Source organism: Sorghum bicolor, chromosome 9, assembly GCF_000003195.3.
Source record: "Sorghum bicolor cultivar BTx623 chromosome 9, Sorghum_bicolor_NCBIv3, whole genome shotgun sequence".
Lineage (NCBI taxonomy): Eukaryota > Viridiplantae > Streptophyta > Magnoliopsida > Poales > Poaceae > Sorghum > Sorghum bicolor.
Window position 1 is genome coordinate 3,871,795 of NC_012878.2, and position 19,294 is coordinate 3,891,088.

At 40.4% G+C, this 19,294-nt stretch overlaps 2 protein-coding genes across 2 annotated transcripts; one reads left to right on the forward strand and one right to left on the reverse strand.

Annotated features, from left to right (window-relative positions):
• Window positions 1,121-10,337, reverse strand: LOC8069477 (putative membrane-bound O-acyltransferase C24H6.01c). Its single transcript, XM_021448258.1, has 19 exons — window positions 9,988-10,337; window positions 9,833-9,888; window positions 9,564-9,745; window positions 9,433-9,481; window positions 8,815-8,918; window positions 8,639-8,703; window positions 7,957-8,027; window positions 6,592-6,651; window positions 5,974-6,087; window positions 5,111-5,235; window positions 4,961-5,012; window positions 4,505-4,567; window positions 4,205-4,314; window positions 2,662-2,754; window positions 2,484-2,565; window positions 2,040-2,117; window positions 1,685-1,760; window positions 1,515-1,564; window positions 1,121-1,443 (listed from the first exon to the last, which is right to left on the reverse strand). Exons 1-19 carry the CDS (start codon window positions 10,088-10,090, stop codon window positions 1,402-1,404), a joined length of 1,575 nt encoding a protein of 524 aa, XP_021303933.1. The 5' UTR covers window positions 10,091-10,337; the 3' UTR covers window positions 1,121-1,401.
• On the forward strand, window positions 12,737-19,126 carry LOC8069478 (LEC14B homolog). The gene is made up of 10 exons (XM_021447490.1): window positions 12,737-12,896; window positions 13,021-13,532; window positions 13,618-13,737; window positions 14,924-15,001; window positions 15,124-15,297; window positions 15,953-16,030; window positions 16,433-16,605; window positions 16,879-17,034; window positions 18,199-18,259; window positions 18,619-19,126. Exons 2-10 carry the CDS (start codon window positions 13,149-13,151, stop codon window positions 18,853-18,855), a joined length of 1,461 nt encoding a protein of 486 aa, XP_021303165.1. The 5' UTR covers window positions 12,737-12,896; window positions 13,021-13,148; the 3' UTR covers window positions 18,856-19,126.

Here is a 19,294-nt window from a genome sequence, read left to right on the forward strand (position 1 = left end):
AACCGAGATCTGCTAGATTTGATAGTAGGCCTAATTTCGGAGTGACTGAACCCACTAGCAAGTTTGAAGATAAATGTAAAAAGAACAAGTTGGAGCAATTAGTAAGTGTATCTGGAATGATTCCAGACAAATTGTTGTCGTGCAAGATAAGGTACTGAAGATGTTGCAGGCGGCCGAGGAGAGGTAATAAGGGACCAACAAAGTTATTTTGGGAGAGATCTAGATACTCAAGGAAAGTAAGGTTGCCAAGAAAAGAGCTGATTGGGCCACACAAACTCAGACGGGAGAGGTCAAGTTCCAAGACACGGTATGGTGTCGTCAAGGTGCACGTGACACCACTCCAGAGACAGAAGTGGGAGCTCGTGTTCCAGTCACTCAAGGCTCCATCTGGATCGCTGGTGACACCCTGCTTGAAATGGAGCAACGAGCGAAGATCTTGGCTGCTGCTCTCATCAACTCTTGAGGAATGGAAGCTTGCAACTCCTTTGTGGCAGAAATGCAGCAACAGCAGCAGTATACGTATACGTATATGCATGTCCACTTCACCCAGGGTTGCTTGGATTGGATGGTACACCTGTCATGCAAGACCGAGAAAAGCTATAGAGTTGCGGACTGGACAAATTAAACTAAGAGATGTTCAGTAGCAACACTAACCAACCTTTCTCCCTAAAGCCTGAACAATGCCTGGAGGGTTTGAGACCGGAGTTTGTTTGGATGCTGTGATGGGGGGCTGCTGGATGAGGCCATACGGGGTTATATAATAACAACAGGTCTCACCCTCAAGTCCTAATGTTTGAACTTTACCTAATCTTGACCACGGTCGTCCTCATATTTGAACTTTACCTAATCTTGACCGCGGTCGTCCTCATATTTGTACTTTACCTAATCTTGACCTCCGTTGATACCAAGACCGAAGACCTTGAGTCCGTCAATCAAATTTGCTAGTTTAATACATACCACATGACTAAATTGTTTCAACAGGTGCTGTGTTGTTGCTAAAGATGGCAACAGGTACCCAAAACCCGATGGGTGTTTACTCAATTAGTGAGCGATCCTCTCCAGCACAGGCTCTACGTACCTCTCCACATTCATTTCAAGTAGATTTAACAAAACACATTCATTTTGGATTCATGATTCAAAAAAAATTGAGTTAGGCTTACCCATCGCGGGTATATTGTCAAACAGAAATCATGGTTACAACTCAACTTGTGTCGATTCAGCAGGTGGATCAGTAAGCTCCTTACCTCTCTATCCTACAGCAAAATCAGAAATCAACGCTTACAGGAGATGAAGCTATAAGCTAAATGTGTTCCAGAACAAAGCCAAAACAGAAAAGAGTAGTTGCTTGAGCGTGTAAGCGTATGGGTCAAAACTGAAGACATGATCTTCAGCTCCATCCAATCACCCCTGGCACGGGCGTTCATCACGTATGTGGAACATAAGCTGCAATGATGTCACCAGCTATCAGTAAAGAGCGCACAAATGGTGAACGAAATTGAGTAGTGAGCGATCACCTTAACACCCACGTAGAAGGTAGTAAATATGTAGGCAAGGGCAGGCATGGCTGCAAAATGGGAACGTGTATTAACCACAAAGGCCACTGGACCATGTACATCTGACTCACCATGGGAATGTAGAACATATGAAATTCATCGCAAGTTATGGGTGTGAAGTTGCAACTCACCATCCTTCCCAGCCATTTTTGAGAGCAGAACTTTAATCCCAGATGGTCCCACAACATAACCGACAAGGTTTGCCACCTGTGCACGAAACATCTCAGAAATAGCATTGACATGCAACAATGTATGAATGGCTGATCTGATGTACAGCTGGATTTCCTATGCCCGCCGTTGTCCAAATGATCATGGCACATTTGAATTTTCCATTAAATATTACATGGATGATTTCGTGAAGTCTCTTAGTATTTTCTTGGTTATGTATTGTTCAATATCTTCGATACTTTTACTGCTACTTGGAGATCAGGTAATAATTGCATGCATTCTTCTAGCTGCGCATGCAGAAACAGATGCGGAACGTACCATAAGACAGCTGATTGTCACAGCACCAGCAATTGCTTTAAATTCACGATGAACAAGGATCCCAAGGGAACTACTTGCCTGCAAAAAAAAAATGAATATATATTAGATGGTAGCATTGTTAAATTTCCATGAAACAATTTGCAAGAATGCCGAAATATCCACGCATCTTAGAAAAATCATTCCAGCGGATGTCTTGAGATCTTTTTTATACCATATACATTGGCATGGAGTTATTTAGATCCTCAATAAATATACCATCCTTAACTCAAATCAAAACTACAAAATGGATCAATTTTCTCAAACAAAGACAACTTGATATATTTTAAGTAAATTTAGTATCTTGCTGTATAGCTGTTTTTAAACTAGATTGTAGTAACTTCTAAAAGCCAGATGAACTGCAACAACAGCAGGTCTACCGATCACAGTTCTCTAAAGAAACTTTACCTGAAATTTGTTGGATAGAGATTTGACCAATATCTCCGGAACAAAAAATAAGCAAGTTAACCACGCCCACGAAACAAGTTTCCTGTTTAGGCAATCAAATAGAACAATCCAAGTTATTACATCTGATGTATCAACAGAGTAAGCAATCATGTCAACTGTAAAATTCTGCAGAAGCTACCATTCCAAATCATGCCACACTGCTACAAACGTGAATATCACCCAGATACTCAGTAGCTTTCTTCGAGAACCACCAAGAGGAATGTACAAGTACCTGCAATAACCAAGAGGCCAATCAAACAAAGCAACATGGACTAATCAATGTCTGTATATTGGTCCATGTACCAACTATTAGTATAGACAAGTACCAACTCTATTGTAATGGTGAATGGGATGTTATGGAATAACTAGGCCTTATGCTTTGCCAAAAGCTTGAGAGATTGAGGGAGACTAGAATTGTTTCTTCATAATTGATTGCTTGGTTATATCAATAGAGTCTACAGATATTTATGTCCCTTCTACTTCACCTCTTTTGCTAAATAACCTATCTGAGACTAATATAAATTGCAAATACAAAGATAACTAAACTTATAAAGATAACTGGGCCGAACTTTCAGCCCATCGGCCCTGGCAGCCTGTTGGCTGCCCATGACATCTCCCCCTCCCTTGAGGACCAGCTCGTCCTCGAGCTGCAGTGATAGTGGTCGAGGAAGGTGCCGAGAGCGTCCTGGATCCCATGGGAAGAGACGAGCAGCCAGCTTGTCGCTCTGGAGGTCGTTGAGGCCTGAGCCCCTTGAACCAGGGAAGGCTGCCACCGCCGGAAGCTCTTGCCCGAGCGCCTTGCTGGAGTGCTCGGCGCGACGACGAGGGTGGGCGGCGGCGGTGGCAGGTGGAGATGATGAGGCTGCGGTGCAGCGACTGTGGTGATGGGGGTGCGGCGCGGCCGCTGTGGTGATGTGGGTGTGGCGGCGGCTGGTGGCGTTGCTGTGGCGGCGCGTCACTATGGATGAGGTAAGCGACGTGGCGATCTGGTTTGATTTTTTTTTTTTTTTTGAAACGGCTGATGGAGGATCGGAGGTGCTGGAGGATCTGGCTGATGGAGGAGGATCGCTGGACTCTATCTGATACCAGATGTTATTGGTAGATGGATATTTGGTTATGTAGATGGATATTTAGAATAGATAACTAGGCCTTATGCTTTGCCAAGAGCTTGAGAGATTGAGGGGGTATTTTGGGATAACTAGGCCTTATGCTTTGCCAAAAGCTTGAGAGATTGAGGGAGACTAGAATTGTTTCTTCATAATTGATTGCTTGGTTATATCAATAGAGTCTACAGATATTTATGTCCCTTCTACTTCACCTCTTTTGCTAAATAACCTATCTGCGACTAATATAAATTGCAAATACAAAGATAACTAAACTTATAAAGATAACCGGCCCGAACTTTCAGCCCATCGGCCCTGGCAGCCTGTTGGCTGCCCATGACATCTATATACAAGCTTCATGCATGGGATTCAAAAATATGGTGTAAAGGGATGCAAAACTATAAGTAAACATTTGTTGCAGCTTCCATGTGCATCAATCAAAGAATTGTGAAGCTATAACCAGAAATGAACTATACATTACTTCAAGCAAAACCAAAAAAGAAGAAGCAAGACAAATACAAAGGTCCCCAGGAGATATATGTGGTAGCCCAGAACAGATTTAAACCACCTGACACATACCTAACCAACCATCTGTTAAAAGAAGCATGCCAGCTTTTCCAGAAACTCTCCAGATCGTGACAGTTATTTATGCACCTAGGCATGTTTTCAGGTGTCTCGACTCCTCCAACCTGAGATGAAGTGCTCAGCTTTAAATTTTATCAAAAAATAACATAAAACAGATGCTGAGATCAGAACAAAGTTGTGTTGATAACGACACTATCCATTACATATTTACATAAATAATTGTTCAAGACAAATAAAACATATAATACTGTACGTCAGAGTAGTACTGAATACAAAATTTAAATAGTGAAGTACCAGTGACCAAAACCGGAAGTAGCGCCAAATAAGAAAGAATTTCAACCACATAAAGTTTAAAACCTGCATTGAAAAGTTTGAGAAGCCAATGAGCTTGATTATTAACCAAATGAACCAAGCCACCAAAGCAGCTCCAGAATGTTAGCTAAGAACAGAGGTATAACACATACTAAAGTTGGACATAAAACCAACCCAGACACTAATACAAAAATGAAAAGCCATGATGCTCTGATAGGTGGTGCAAGAAAACTTATATACAGGTAATCAATTAACAAAATCTAACAAATAAGGAACAATGCAAATACTGCTTCACATTGACTAAAAAGAAGACATATAAAATTCCATAAGTGACAAAGTCAGAAGTAAGGCCTGGAGACTGGAGCACTTGCAGGAAATATAATATGTATAAAAGTTGTAATGTAATCTTTTTTCTGAGAATGTACAATATAATCTTACCCCATAACTGATGATGAAGATCTCAAATGGGGATAAGTGCTGCCATAATCGGCTGTTGTCAGAATATTTAATTCAAATTTCAGAATATAGTATATACCATTATAGGAAGGAATAAGAAGTTAACCACATAGTATGAAGACAAGCAAATACCTTACTACAAAGGCATTGTAGTGGAAAAAGTGTGTCATGCCTTCCATAATGAGGAAATTTAAGATCCACCTCAGGCCATACAAAGATATTTGTGCAAATGAATAGTTTTTCTGAGGTACCTCTAACTGCAAGATCGCTACATCACAAAAAGGTTAGTATGCATAACTACTGGGACATTTGTATGGAACGCTACTTTTAAACCGCTACATGAATTAGAAACACAACTGAAATTCATCTCCAAAACTCTGCATGCAATTTCTTAAGTTTCCCAGAAAATGAGAAAAATATGAGGTAACTTAAATAAAGACTGAAATTCATGATGATCAATGGTATATTACAATTAGCCATATCCAAATTCAAATTGAAAACACCTTCCATATTTCTTTCTTTCTTTGTCTTGAAAGGAAATCCAGAGTTCCAGACTAAACATCTGTCACGCTATAGATTGGCCTATTTCCTTTGAACTCCATTTTAGAAATTCTACAACTTATATGACAAGGTGTGTGCAAGAATAGATAGAATTTACTGGGTACCATATACCAGTTGATACCATTATGCTGAATGGTACAAAACTAAAAACTACAACCTCCTTGCAGAATTTATGCAAGTGTAACTCTGTAAGGCAGTCTAGAAGTTCCCTTCCCAAGACCCACCTTATCTGATAGCTTTCAGCACTGGTTACACCATTTTTTAATAAAGCAATTTGACAATACAAACTAAGAATATGTTCATCATGGAAAATGGTTTTCATTTCTTAACGCAGAACTCATATATGAAATATCATTCTAAAGTGCTTCTTCTGCTTTCACCTTGATAACAAAACAGATTCAATAAAAAAACTACCTATAGGGGAAAAAACCAACCTGAGCAGCAAAGGCATTGTATCCAACAATAGGACCAGCAATGTAGAGTGGAGCATATGTCAAGTAGCATAAATATGTGAGGAAAGTGTACCTGTCAACACTGAGCCCTCTTTCCTGCCAAGAACATTACTTCTATCACCGGAGCGAAAAACAGATAGACATATCGTTCATCTTCATAAGGAATTGATTAAGCTAAATAGTAACAGATGCTAAATAAAAATCAATAAAATATATAATAATATACCATAGTGCAAACTATAAAAAAATGTCAGGGCCCACCGGCCCACTTTACAGACAACAGAGAAAATGTATTCTATGTTCACCAATAGGCCTAATCATTCCTTTAAGTATTCTTCCACATCTTTACTTGGGAGGCCTTATTCCTCTCCCCAAAAAAATCCCTATGCCAGTCAGTTGATAAGCAAAATAAAAGGAGTTGGCCCAGTAATTATTAACGTATTAGATTTAAAACATACTAGTTTGGTTCTTGCCCATGTAATTATCCAGTTCTCATGAACACCCTCTTACATGTGTCTAGAACTAACAGTGGTGTATCATGTAACACCTTAGCAAATTAAGCAAAAAATAGATACAAGAAAAATTGGACGAATAAAATACCTGCAAAGCAAAGTAGCATGTTTTGCCAGAATAACAAACCTGACATCTTTGCATATGTTTCTGTACCGAGAGTGCTCATGTTAGTATACTACAGTATTGAGCAAGATAGTGCATTTTGTGTATATGAAAGCTGGTACAGCAACATATTTGACTATATCAAAGGTACAGTTAAGAAAATATAGAGATGCAGATATCCATGACAACTATGAGCAAAAAATATTGGAAAAAGTCTACATAACCCCCCAAACTATCTAGAATGGAATACTTCATCCCTCAAACTATAAAACCGAATATTCTACCCCTGAACTTTCAAAACCGATCAAATAACCCCCTAGAGTGGTTTTAGAGGGTGGTTTTGTCTTTTTCTTTTTTATTTATTTCCGTAGAATCTTTGAAAAATCATAATAAATCACAGAAAAATCATAAAATGAAAAATTCAATTTTGTTGGACTCCTGATGAGTAGATCTACACAATGAATATATAATATGATATACTTTAGTACAAAGTTTTTGTTGTAGCTTTATCTATGTTTTTCTATAATTAATAAGAACAATTCATTATATGTAGTTCCTATGGTTCAATTGTGGTAAAATTTTTATGGTGGGCTCATTATTGTATGCTTGAACTATGGTAAAAGTTTCGTACTCATTGGATCACGTATAACTTAGTTATAGATTTATTTAGCTTTATTTTTGTTAAATCCATGCTTTATCTATAACTAAGTTATACGTGATCCAATGAGTATGAAATTTTTACCATAGTTCAAGCATACAATATTGAGCACACCATAAAAATTTTACCACAATTGGACCATAGGAACTACATATATGAATTATTCGAATTAATTACAGAAAAACATAGATTTAAAGCTACAGCAAAAACTTTGTACTAAAGTATACCATATTATATATTCACTGTGTAGATCTACTCATCAAGAGTCCAACAATTTTTTTATTTTATGATTTTTCTGTGATTTATTACGATTTTGCAAAGATTCAGCGGAAATAAATAAAAAAGAAAAAGACAAAACCATCCTCTAAAACCACTCGAGGGGGTTATTTGACTGGTTTTGAAAGTTCAGGGGGTAGAATATCCGGTTTTATAGTTTGGGGGATAAAGTATCCCACCCTAGATAGTTTGGGGGGTTGTGTAGACTTTTTCCAAAAAATATTCCTTTACAAAATAAGGCCGATTCCAAACATTGATTTGAAACCTGACTTTCATACAGATTCTGTCAGATATCAGATACACGACAGTCCAAGAAAGAATGTCAAGCTAGACAGATCAACTTTCTCAAACATTAAAGATCAGATGCTGAAAAACTAACATGTACAGAAAAGGTATGACATTAGGGAACATAGTACCTTGTGATCAAAGTGAGAAGAATGAACTGTCCAGCAGTAATCACATCCAAAGCTAATCATCCGTAATACAACTGCCACAGGAAATTAGAAAGTTGCCAATATTGAATCAAGTAAACTAGACATACTTGATGTCACATAAACGCAGATGTCTAACTGAGTACAAAAATTGGCACAATACTTATGACAAATGAATACAAAGAAACTCTTTGTGATAGATGGATCAAGCTTAATACAACTTGAGACAATACATGCCTTAGCTTTAGGCATGTTGCAAGATAATCACCAAAATTAAGTAGCCCAGATCATTGGCATGCGACCTCACAGCAACGAGAGAATGAATAGTTCCACTGAATGGCAAAAGCGAGTATCTCGTTTCTTAATTAAATGGTTTAAAAGTTTTAGTGAGACATGGGGTTTGGTATTCTGGGAACATGTTCATATTAATTGGGATAATAATTATTGATAGCTGATAAACTGTGGACCAACAAATCTTAAACATAATTAAGGAAAAAAAACTGAAAACACTAGTCCTTTTCAAGTCAACACCAAATCTTTCATGGCTTCCCATATCTGAAGAGAAACTAATTTGAAGAGCTAAAGTAAACTTCTATATACAAATGCACAGAATACATAGATTATTTCGATCAAGTAAGAGTATAAGACAACATAAGGTGAAGCATACCAAAATTGAAGCATATGTGCCATCGAAATGTACCCCGATAATTGTCTAGAAAAGCCAGATTTTGCCTGTTTCAATATGAAAGTTAATTCTCATCAAATAAAATTAAAAGGCACTTTAGAAAAAAAGATCCTCCTGCAAAGGAGGGTAAGATGAAGCAGCAGCATAAAGAATCTAACCCGAACAATGAGAATGAATAGCCTTCATAAACTCGGTTAAGAACAAGAACAGACAAGTTGAAGCTCCAAATGAGGCTTGTGCAATACTTATAATGAGCAAATAGCTGCAAAATATAGAACTATGATCAGCCAGAGAATGAAGCAGAGATTAACCAAAATTACAGTAGCAAAAGTTCCAAATCCATTCATGATTGGTTTTAACTGATCCATGCGACTGAGCAGCTAGTGATGTCACAAAACAAAACAAGTGGCATTGTGCACTGGATTTTGGATATAAATTCACAGATTTAAAAACACATAATTACAGTATGACCTCTTCTTTAATCTGTTTACCGCCTACTCGATATTATGTGTATCAACGACTGGAGTCATTTCGTGCTTTTGACACAACGTTCAGATCACACAGTTTCCAGAAAAGGTTCATCAACTCTGAAACAAAACTATTCGAAAAATAAAGAAAAAAAACTCTGAAACAAAAAAGTAACTGTTTGTTGTACTGACAGTGAGATCAATTCTTCTATCTAACGTTATACATAGTACTTTTTGTATATACAAACAACAAGGGAGAAATGACTAAGACAGTTTGAAGCAACAGTGGGGGAACATGTAAGAACTGACCTTGACGATACAGTAATTAATCAATGAAATTAAAACAATGAAGACAACACTGCATGAAGACAAACACGTTAGCGGGTTACAAAAGGGATGACAAAGAAGCCAAAACAAAAATGGGCTGGCGAGTTGCATACCAAGCGCCATGAAGATAACACAGATAGCTCAAGGACAGCACAAGCCACAACAAGGCTGTCCCACGGCCTTTCAGGCCATAGCAGTATCGCAGCCCATTAACTAACATCAGAAATGCCCCCATTACCGCGGTCAGAACAGGCAAGTTCCCACGGAAGTTCCTCCATTGCGCATCGGACAGGTCCTGCGACAGAAGGCAAACGAGATCAAGCAGGCAGCTCCCTCAGTCTTCAGATGAGAGATTGAACACTAGCAGAGAGACGCCACGCACATTCAGATGGCCCGAAAGTGACCCCGCGCGTAGTCCGTAGAGCCTCCCGGAGTAATCTGCACCACCGGCAAAGCAGCTGTGTGAGGAGCGGCAATCGTTGACAGAGAAGGGTAACGGGACGGGAGGGGTGAGGGCTGCTGCTGCCGCCGCCGTACCGTGCGAGAGGCGAAGCGATCTCCGGATCATGTCGAGGTAGAAGCCCAGCGCGTAGACGACGAGCGCCGCGAGCTCCACCCGCTTCCAGGGCACGCCTCCCATCTCCGCCCCGACCTCGAACCTCTCCCCGCCTGGGAAATGGGGGGGGCAGCGAGCTGCGGGAGACACCGGCGGAAGAAGGGCCCCCCGCCTAGCGGGGAATGCGCGGCTAGTGGCCGGGAGCAGAGGCAGCGGGGCGACCGAGATCCGGGGTCAGACGGCAGCAGCGGACAGCGGACGCCGCCGCACGAACGGGACGATCCAGGCGGGAGAGGCCACGGGCCACGGCGAGGCCTGCTGGACTGGGAAGGAGGAGAGCCTCGTCGCTGGCGAGACCTCCAGGTAGGCCCCACTGGATCATCCGACTCGTGGGTCCAATGTTACAGCCTTGTGGGCCCCACTGGAACGTGGTGGGCCGTTTGGGCCTCATACATAATGGGCTGTGTGTTGTGTTAGGATAGGCAGTAGTTGAAACTGAATGCTTATGGTTCAAATGATATGTGAGGCCCTATTTGGTTCTTAGATTTCTTTTTTTTTAACTTTGGTTAGATTTCTTTATTACAAACAAATTTGCTTGAAAAATCAGAGAAATCAGATCAGAGAAGCCACATTTAGATGCCTTTGTATCCTTTTAATTTAATAAAAAAATATTTTTCTCGCTACTTTCGTAGAGTCATTTCATGAGTTAACGTTTAGCAGGACTTCACTCAAGAAGCTAGTGTTGATGCTCCTCAAAAAAGAGAACCTAAGGCCTTGTTTAGATGTGAAAATTTTTTGGATTTCACTAATATAGCACTTTCGTTTTTTGTGGCAAATATTGTCTAATCATAGACTAATTAGGGTTAGAAGATTCGTCTCGTGATTTTACAGGCAATTTGTGTAATTAGTTTTGTTTTCGTTTATATTTAATGTTTCGTGCATGTGTCGTAAGATTTGATGTGACTGAAAATCTTGAAAACTTTTTGATTTTTAGGGTGAACTAAACAAGGCGTCACTCACTCCAACTCCTCCCTTCGTCTCCCTTCACCCCAGCTTGTTGTCTACCCTGAAATTCCCTCTCCTATCTCAAATTACGGGGTCACTTAGGAGAGCTCCAGCTTCAGTTTCTTCGAAGAGAATCACTCTCCTAACCAACCAAATGCTCAAAATGCCAACTGATTCATGTGAGGATCACGAGAGAATCACTACTCCATTTACACTAGGAGTTGAAAAGCTAAAAGAACTATTTCACTCTACCTCTTATTATATTTTTGTTGGGATTAGTAGAGAATCAATTCTCATCGGCTCCTCACCCAGCTCCTTGCTAAGAGAATTCAATTGAATCGCTCCATTAGGGCTCAAGGAACAGGACTAAAGAATCAGGGAATGGAGCTCTTCCAAACGAAGCTATTTATCTAATTTCACAGCTCCCCCAAAAAAAAATCTATCCAATTTCATGAATCCATCCGAATGTCACACCACCCTCCTCTTTGTCATTCATACCTTGTCCTCCAAAAGTTTGCTAAAAGTACTTGACATCCTAAGATTTTGCCAAAACCACAAAAACACAGTCTCCAACAAGTTGGCAAAACTACCTGACAATTTTGTGAGCTTGGCAAAATTCCCCCTTCACTTGACAAATATGTCAAGTCATCCATCGCTTGGCATCACGTGTATCCCAATTTGCCAACTTGTTGGAGGCTCAATTTAGTGATTTTGGCAAAAATCTTAGGATGTCAAGTTCTTTTGTCAAGCCCAAATAGCAAACTGTTGAAAAAGGCCTATTTTTTTACTTGACATTTGGTTTTGAGACTTGATAAAACTATAGATTTACGAAGTGAGTTTTAGCAAACCGTTGAAGTTGTTAGCTCCTTTGGCGACTAGGATTTTAATTCTTTTTTCTTGAACCATGTGATTCCATTAACCTTGTGAACCACATAAATCACTGGTCACCAACACATGAATACAATTTGGTAGAATTGGGGAAACTTATCCTTGAATTTTGGTAATTTCAGAGATGGCCACAAGAAATTTCTGGATTTCATATTATACTAATACAAAGTATTTTATGGTAAACATCATATTTTCTATTGTTTATTTCACTAACAGATTCTTCTGCTCAGTAGATGTATAGTCATGAATTAAGCTGAATGCACTTTTTAGATCTAAAAGTTTTAGAAAATTACACCTCTCGTTGAAGTCTAAAAATAATTTTGATGAATTTCGGTACCCGAAATTGAAGCCACCGGCAATATTGGAGTTTTTATTTTGCTCATGTCGTGTATACTAGGGTGCTGTTTGGTTCCACCAACTAAATTTTAGCTAGCTAAACTTTAGTCACTTTAGTAACTAAAGTTCCAAAAACGTTGACTAAAAGTAGCTAAAATAGTTTAGTTCTATTAATCACTTAAGAGTAGCTAAAATAATTTTAATTAGCTAAAATTTAGTTGGTGGAACCAAACAGTCAAATATGCATATATCGCCCGGTATGCTGCTTTTTTAATCACTGAAAACAAAGCCCGTATGCTGCTGCCACGGAGTCCCACTTCCAGTGAGAATCCCGGTTGCCGGTTGGGGGGTTCACCACCGGAGCCTGACGTCACGCCACACGCCACGCGCCGTTGATGCGCAGGCTGCCCCTGCACCGCCGGCCGCCAGGTGTCCGACGGGCCACGCGACTGCTCTCCCCGCCGCACGAGCGCAACGCAACGTGGGTCCCGCGTGCCAGCGACACCGGGAGAAGCCTCGGACGCCATCTCTTGCCCGCCCGGTGCTCTCTCGACTCTGGAGTCTGGAGTTCAGTCAGGTTCCCAAGAACAAGAAGCCGCCGACCAACCACCAAAACCCTCGTGCCTCCGCGGAATCCAGCCAGCCTCCGTCCCGCTCCCCGGTATGGTTCCAATTCCAGGGGACAAAAAAAATCTGCTGTCAGTTTCTGCAATTGCTCGTGTTTTTTTCCCCGCTGTGCTTTCAGCGAGGGAAGAACACCCCCTGATATTTTTGTTCCTTTCCAGCAATTCAGTGCGGGAGTCTGCAGGATTGACTTGATCCCTCCGTGCTCCGACTCGCCTGCTGTTGCGAGGAGCGAGCGATTGCCGCCGCGAATTCCACCAAGCTCCGGCAGTTCTTTCACGGCAGGACGATGCGAGGAGTGCGGCGGAGCGCGCGCGGGGAATCGTCCAGGAAGGCGGCGGACCGGGACCGGGACCGGGACCGGGACCAGGACGTGGAGCGGTTCGCGCTGTGCGCCAAGATGTCCCACCTCACGAGGACCACGTCGGAGCCGTGCCGCAGGACCCGCGGCGCCGCTTGGGCGCGACGGAGCAGGCCCTTCTCGGCGTTCGAGCTGGTGTCGGCGAGGGAGGCCGGCCGCGCGGGCGGCGCCGGGTTCTCCGCCGCCGACCGAGCCTACCTCGGTAGGCAGCACATCCCCAGCAAGGGGCCCTGGGGCGTCGACGACGTGGACAGCGAGGCCTACGTCTCGCAGTTCTCCGCCGATGGCTCGTTGCTCATCGCTGGGTTTCGGGTAGGTGGTTGGTTTTGCTGATACAAAAGTGTTGTGTGGTGGCTGATGATTCTTCTGTGTGCAAAATATGTGATGTGATTATAAGGGAAGCCGCATCAAAGTCTACGACGCCGAGAAAGGGTGGAAGATTCAGAAGGATATAAGCTGCAGAATGGTGCACTGGACGATTTCAGATATTGCTCTCTCACCCGACCAACGATTCCTTGTAAGCATCTTGAGCACCAAAATTCTCCTTTTGGACCTCTTAATGCTATTCTGGGGGCACATTTTGCGCTGTGTTTGATCTGACTAGAAGATACCTATTTTGATGCAATCTCTACCAGGTTAAATTTCCGAAAAGCTTCTTCTAAGGCATAACTTTGGTATCAAAATTACAGGCTTCAGAGCCTTCCACAAATTTAATGGTCTTTGTATATGACTGTGAGTTGGACCTTTGGATTTACATGTTCACCGTATCTAGGGCCGCCAATGACCATACTAGCTAGATGTCTGTATTCATACAAATCTCCTAACATTAAACTACTCATTGAGAATTCTAATAGCATGGGAGCTATGGGAACATCAAAATGATTGTGTCTTTAACAATGCTTATCCACGTGCATTCTTGATCGTGCGGACAGTAGAGGGGGAAGGAAACCTATGGTGTTCAGCTGGGGCTCAGGGTTTCCGTAGGTTTTCTAGACCGTCTTGTCCTTGTGTTGTGGTCGTTATGTAATTCAAGTGTGGCACGCATGGTCTTAACTCTTTTGTGCTTTGTGATGTTTTTGGTATCTTAGACTCTTAGGTGTGTTGTGTGACTAGTGTTGTACATTTGGTAGCCTTTCTTCTCTTAATGAACTGACACAAAAATAAAGACTAATCATATATCTGGTCGACACCCTTTTCTCTTTCAAACATACAGTATATCTCTGTCTATAATCATTTATCCCTAGTATGTATTCCTATTTGCAATTCTGGCAGTTTCTTACATTTTTACAAGAATCTTCACCAGGTCCAGGAGATTGTATCGCTGTAACGACAACTTTAACTGGGTGTAATGGTTGCTGTTAAGTAGTCAATATGTCTATTTAAAAAAGTTTCAACAATTTATTAGTAGCACTTACTTGATACCAATGCTTATTACTTCTTACCGTAATTAGGTGATTTCAGATTAGTAAGAAAATAGGCACCCAAGAGGACTGCAACTTTGGTGTTCTGGCATATTCTTGTTGTTTTAGTTTACCACTTAAAGTTTATTTTTAATCAATTTTATATGCACTGCTTCTTTTTCCTGGAAAGGGACATATCTTGTGGTCTATTTTGTATACAGGGTGTGTTGTTAACTTCACCAAGTCGAGTCTCATGTTTGGCATGCCTAGTTTTTTCATCGAGTGCATCTGATCACTTTGCAGGCCTATGCAAGTTTGTCACCTACTGTTCACATTGTGAACGTGCAGAGTGCTGGAAAGGAATCACATGCTAATATTACTGTATGCTCTATTCTCAAACCTTTTTTATCTGTTGCCTGTTGTCATCTATTAAAAACTTCAGCTTCATGCTTGTGCTGCGTTCTTAAAACGTCACTGATGTGCTTGTAATCCATGTTCTGCAGGAAATTCATGAGGGATTGGATTTAACTGGTGGTGATGAGGATGAGGACTTTGGAATATTTTCTGTTAAATTCTCAAAAGATGGTAAAGAAATTGTTGTTGGCAACAATGAAAGGTCAATATATGTTTATGACCTTGCAACAAATAAAGTGTCAGCCCGTATCCGTGCTCATAAAGTATGTAACCATCTGATTAACACTATCTTTTTTTTTCTCGAAAAACACAGGAGAACACTATCTTATTTGATATGCATTCTTATGTTTGTTTACCACGTCAGATGGGAAAAATAATTAGTCGTGTCTAATTTTATCAACCATGCACAAAATGCCAATGTAAACAGCTACTCCATTGCAGTGCTTAGAAGTGTCTGGTGGCTCAAGAATTCCATAGAGTCAATTGGAAGTACACTCTAATGATGGCATACAATGTTAGTGCCTTATGCAAGAGAGTGATTGCACACTTCAGAAGGAAATATAATAGGACGAAGTGAAACAAAACTAGTTTCAAGTGGAGTCAATTTATGTAGACTGGAGATCAGCAAGCCGCAGTCCATTGTACAATCACAGCTTAATCATTCAATAGATTACCTGTAGGACAATTTTTTTTTCCTAATTTCAGGGTGTGGTTGAAACTTGTGAAAACTGGTTATTACAAAGCTCATATTGCTTGATGATGGAAAGCCGCAGCCATGCTTGAGCTGGGTATAAATCCATGATATGGTTTAATGTCATAGGATTGGCAGCTAGAAGTAAATAAATATTTATCTCTTGTACGGGTTGTGTTAGGAAAATTATTTTTTGTGATCATTTATTTTTCCACTTTTTCTCTAAGGCTGATGTCAATGCTGTTACCTTCGCTGATGAAAGTGGAAATGTGTTGTACTCTGGAAGTGATGACAGTTTCTGTAAGGTTAGTATTGTCTGAATGTTTCTTATTCCTTTTTGCTTTCCTTGGTCTTACTTCATTAGAATCATCTGTTTCATCTAATAGATCATATAACTACCACAAATTTTCTGTATGATAAACATAATTAGACCTGAATATGTGATAGGTAAAACATTGCTTTCTGGTATAGCTATGAAACTTCTTGAAGCAAACAAGTTTTAATACTTTAAAATGGCAGTTGTAGACATACCATCTAGATCCTAGAAGGTAATTATGAGGAACTACAGCAAAAGCAACTTCAGTGAATTGCCTATTAGATCATCCATATATTTTCTTTTGTGACGATCTGTTCATGTATTCATCATTAATCGTCTATGTATAGAGTTTTACCTTCACTGACTATATTTTGTGAATTATAACCCTCAGGTGTGGGACAGACGTTGCCTTTCAGGGGAAAAGTCAGCAGGTATTTTGACAGGTCATTTAGATGGAGTTACATTTATCGATAGCCGTGGTGATGGGCGTTATTTCATCTCCAATTGCAAGGATCAGAGAATCAAACTTTGGGACATCAGGAAAATGTCTTCCGTCGTGAGAGCGTAGGGTCTTGCTTTAGCCATTTATTATGTAGGATAATTTTGCTACTGGACCCTAACTGTGAAATTTGCTATAGGACATTAAAAATTCTTTATTGTAGGACACTACCTAGTGTCTTCTAGAAAATCATTTTTTTGACAGTGCCAGCCGAAATAAAATGTTCAGACGATGTCTTAGGGCAAAATTATCCTATTATGTAATGTTAAGTTCCATCTCCTCCTTTTTTTGTGGGTACTAATTTCTATCTTTTTATTTTGATTCTGTTGATTTCACAGTCGCCCAGTGAGTCTAGTGGACTGGGACTATAGGTGGATGCCATTTCCATCAGAAGCCCACTATTTTAAGCATCCAGATGATCAGTCTGTGGCCACATACAGAGGCCATTCAGTTCTGCGAACACTTATCCGTTGCTATTTCTCCCCTGTGCACAGGTCAGGAAGGAACAGCAGATATTTTTATTTATGTCGCCAGCTTTACTGGAATTTTCCTTTGAACTGCTTTCAAAAGGTTACATTTGTTAGTGGAAACTTGACCACTGACTTGAGTAGATTGTGGGGTTTGCAATATTATCCTATTTGACGGTCATTGCCTCCTGGGAGATATGGAAGCTAAGAAATGATAAAGTGTTCAATAATGGCCCAGACTACATTGACATTTGGTTCAGAAATTTCAAAAACCAGTGCCTCCTTCAATCCCTTCGGTTCAAGGATGATCTTAGATCATCCTTTTGTTTTTGGCTAGATGCATTTAGTTAAATTCTTGTTGTATGTTTGTGCTCTTTTTTACAAAATTTATAAAATGAAGTGCTGTGGGGATTTCCCCCACAGTTTTTGCCTTCAAAAAATATTATCCTATTTGACAATTGACATAACTAGTGGTCATGAGCTAGATTAAGATCACACATCTAAAACAGTTAGGCCTTGTTTGGATGTAGTCGGATTCACTTCAATCCATGTGTATTGGTGTGGGTTAGGGTGGAATTTAGTTCAAGTTCCACTCCAATCCACCTCAACACATGTAGATTGATTTGAATTCGACTACATCCAAACAAGGCCTTACCAGTGATGAGTTTCTTTCACTCTTTCCTTGTGAGCCTGAGTTGAATAATTCAACAAAAACCATGATGTCTTCTGCTGGTTGCTCCTCTTTAGTCACGAAAGTTCAGTAATTTAATATTGCATTTGCACCTTATTAACAGTGACATAAGGTCAACGCATTTCGCAAATTTAGGTGCACTTATTCAGATCTTTCAGCTAAGTTTTCTTTGAACATTGGGTATCCAATTTTCGTGTAAGTTTATCATGTAGAAGACAAATATGCGAACGATGGTTTATCTTGCTTGCTTAGAATAGAATGTAAAGAGGGAACAATCTAAATTGAATTTTGGAAATAATTTACAAAAATGGTAATATCAATCAAGTATTACATGTTATCATCTCTTGGTTTCTACTTTCTAGTGGGCTTGGTTGCTGTAGTCTTTATGCGCAAAGTGTTTTTTTCTTCTTTCCTTTCTGTAAATTTCCCTATTCAAGTGTAGTAACAATGATCAGTCTATGTTCATATCTTTTCATCCATTGTTGTGTTTTCTGTTTCAGCACGGGTCAGAGGTACATATACACAGGATCAAGTGACAAGACTGTACATATTTATGATGTGGTATGTTGCATCCACCTTCTCCTTGAGTTACTATTTTCATGTTTTAATTTTGTGTAATATTTTCCAAATGGTAGCCTGCTGAAATCTGAAGTCTGGTACAGTTTTTTGGATATCCAGTTACATTACACCAGCATTAACATCAATTATCAACTACAAGCAGTAATATCATGATGATCTTGGTTAGTCTCCATCAACCATTTTCCCCTAATGTGGTTATGACCATAAGATGGAGACTTAGGGAACGATAACAGCATTAGCTGCATATCCCATGTGCATCGACACGTTTGATCTTTCAGCATAAATACTCCCTTTGCCCCTGGTTTCTTGCTCTGAACCGGCTGGACTTACTGCCCGTGCAGGTAAGCGGGGAGACTGTCAAGAAGCTATCGTGGCATGACTCGATCATCAGAGACTGCACCTGGCATCCATACTACCCAACGCTCGTCAGCTCCTCCTGGGACGGCTATGTTGCCCGCTGGGAGGCATCCGGCGACGACAAGGACCCTTCAATGCTCGTCCACAACGAGAAGAGGGCAGGTGCAGGTACCCGTTACTTCCGGAGATACGCTGATCCCTTCACAGATGCCTTCATGTAGAGAGGCATGTTCCTCGTCTGCAAAGAGGTTACACTTACACCAAACGGTGGTGAATTGTTTGGGAATTGCAACTGAGCAACATGTACAGTGCCGTTTGGCTCATATATAGTTATAGCCGTGCGATAATATGTTGCTTTTAGCTCACAAAAGTAAATGAACATATCACGTTGTAAAAATTTTCCAATAAATCACGAGTATTCATAGAGGTGTGCGTTATACTGTGTAATTTTTTTTAAAAAAGAACATAATAGATGGATCAAAGTGACTTCCACATGTGTTAGAGTGGATTGGGGTAGAATTTAGTTTAAGTTTCACTCCAACCCATCCATTGATACGAATCCAACTACATTCAAACAAGGCCTTAATCTTTCCTTTTGGATTAGAATACACAGGTGTGGGTAATATACTACATCCACCAATGTTGGATTCGTTAATCGTC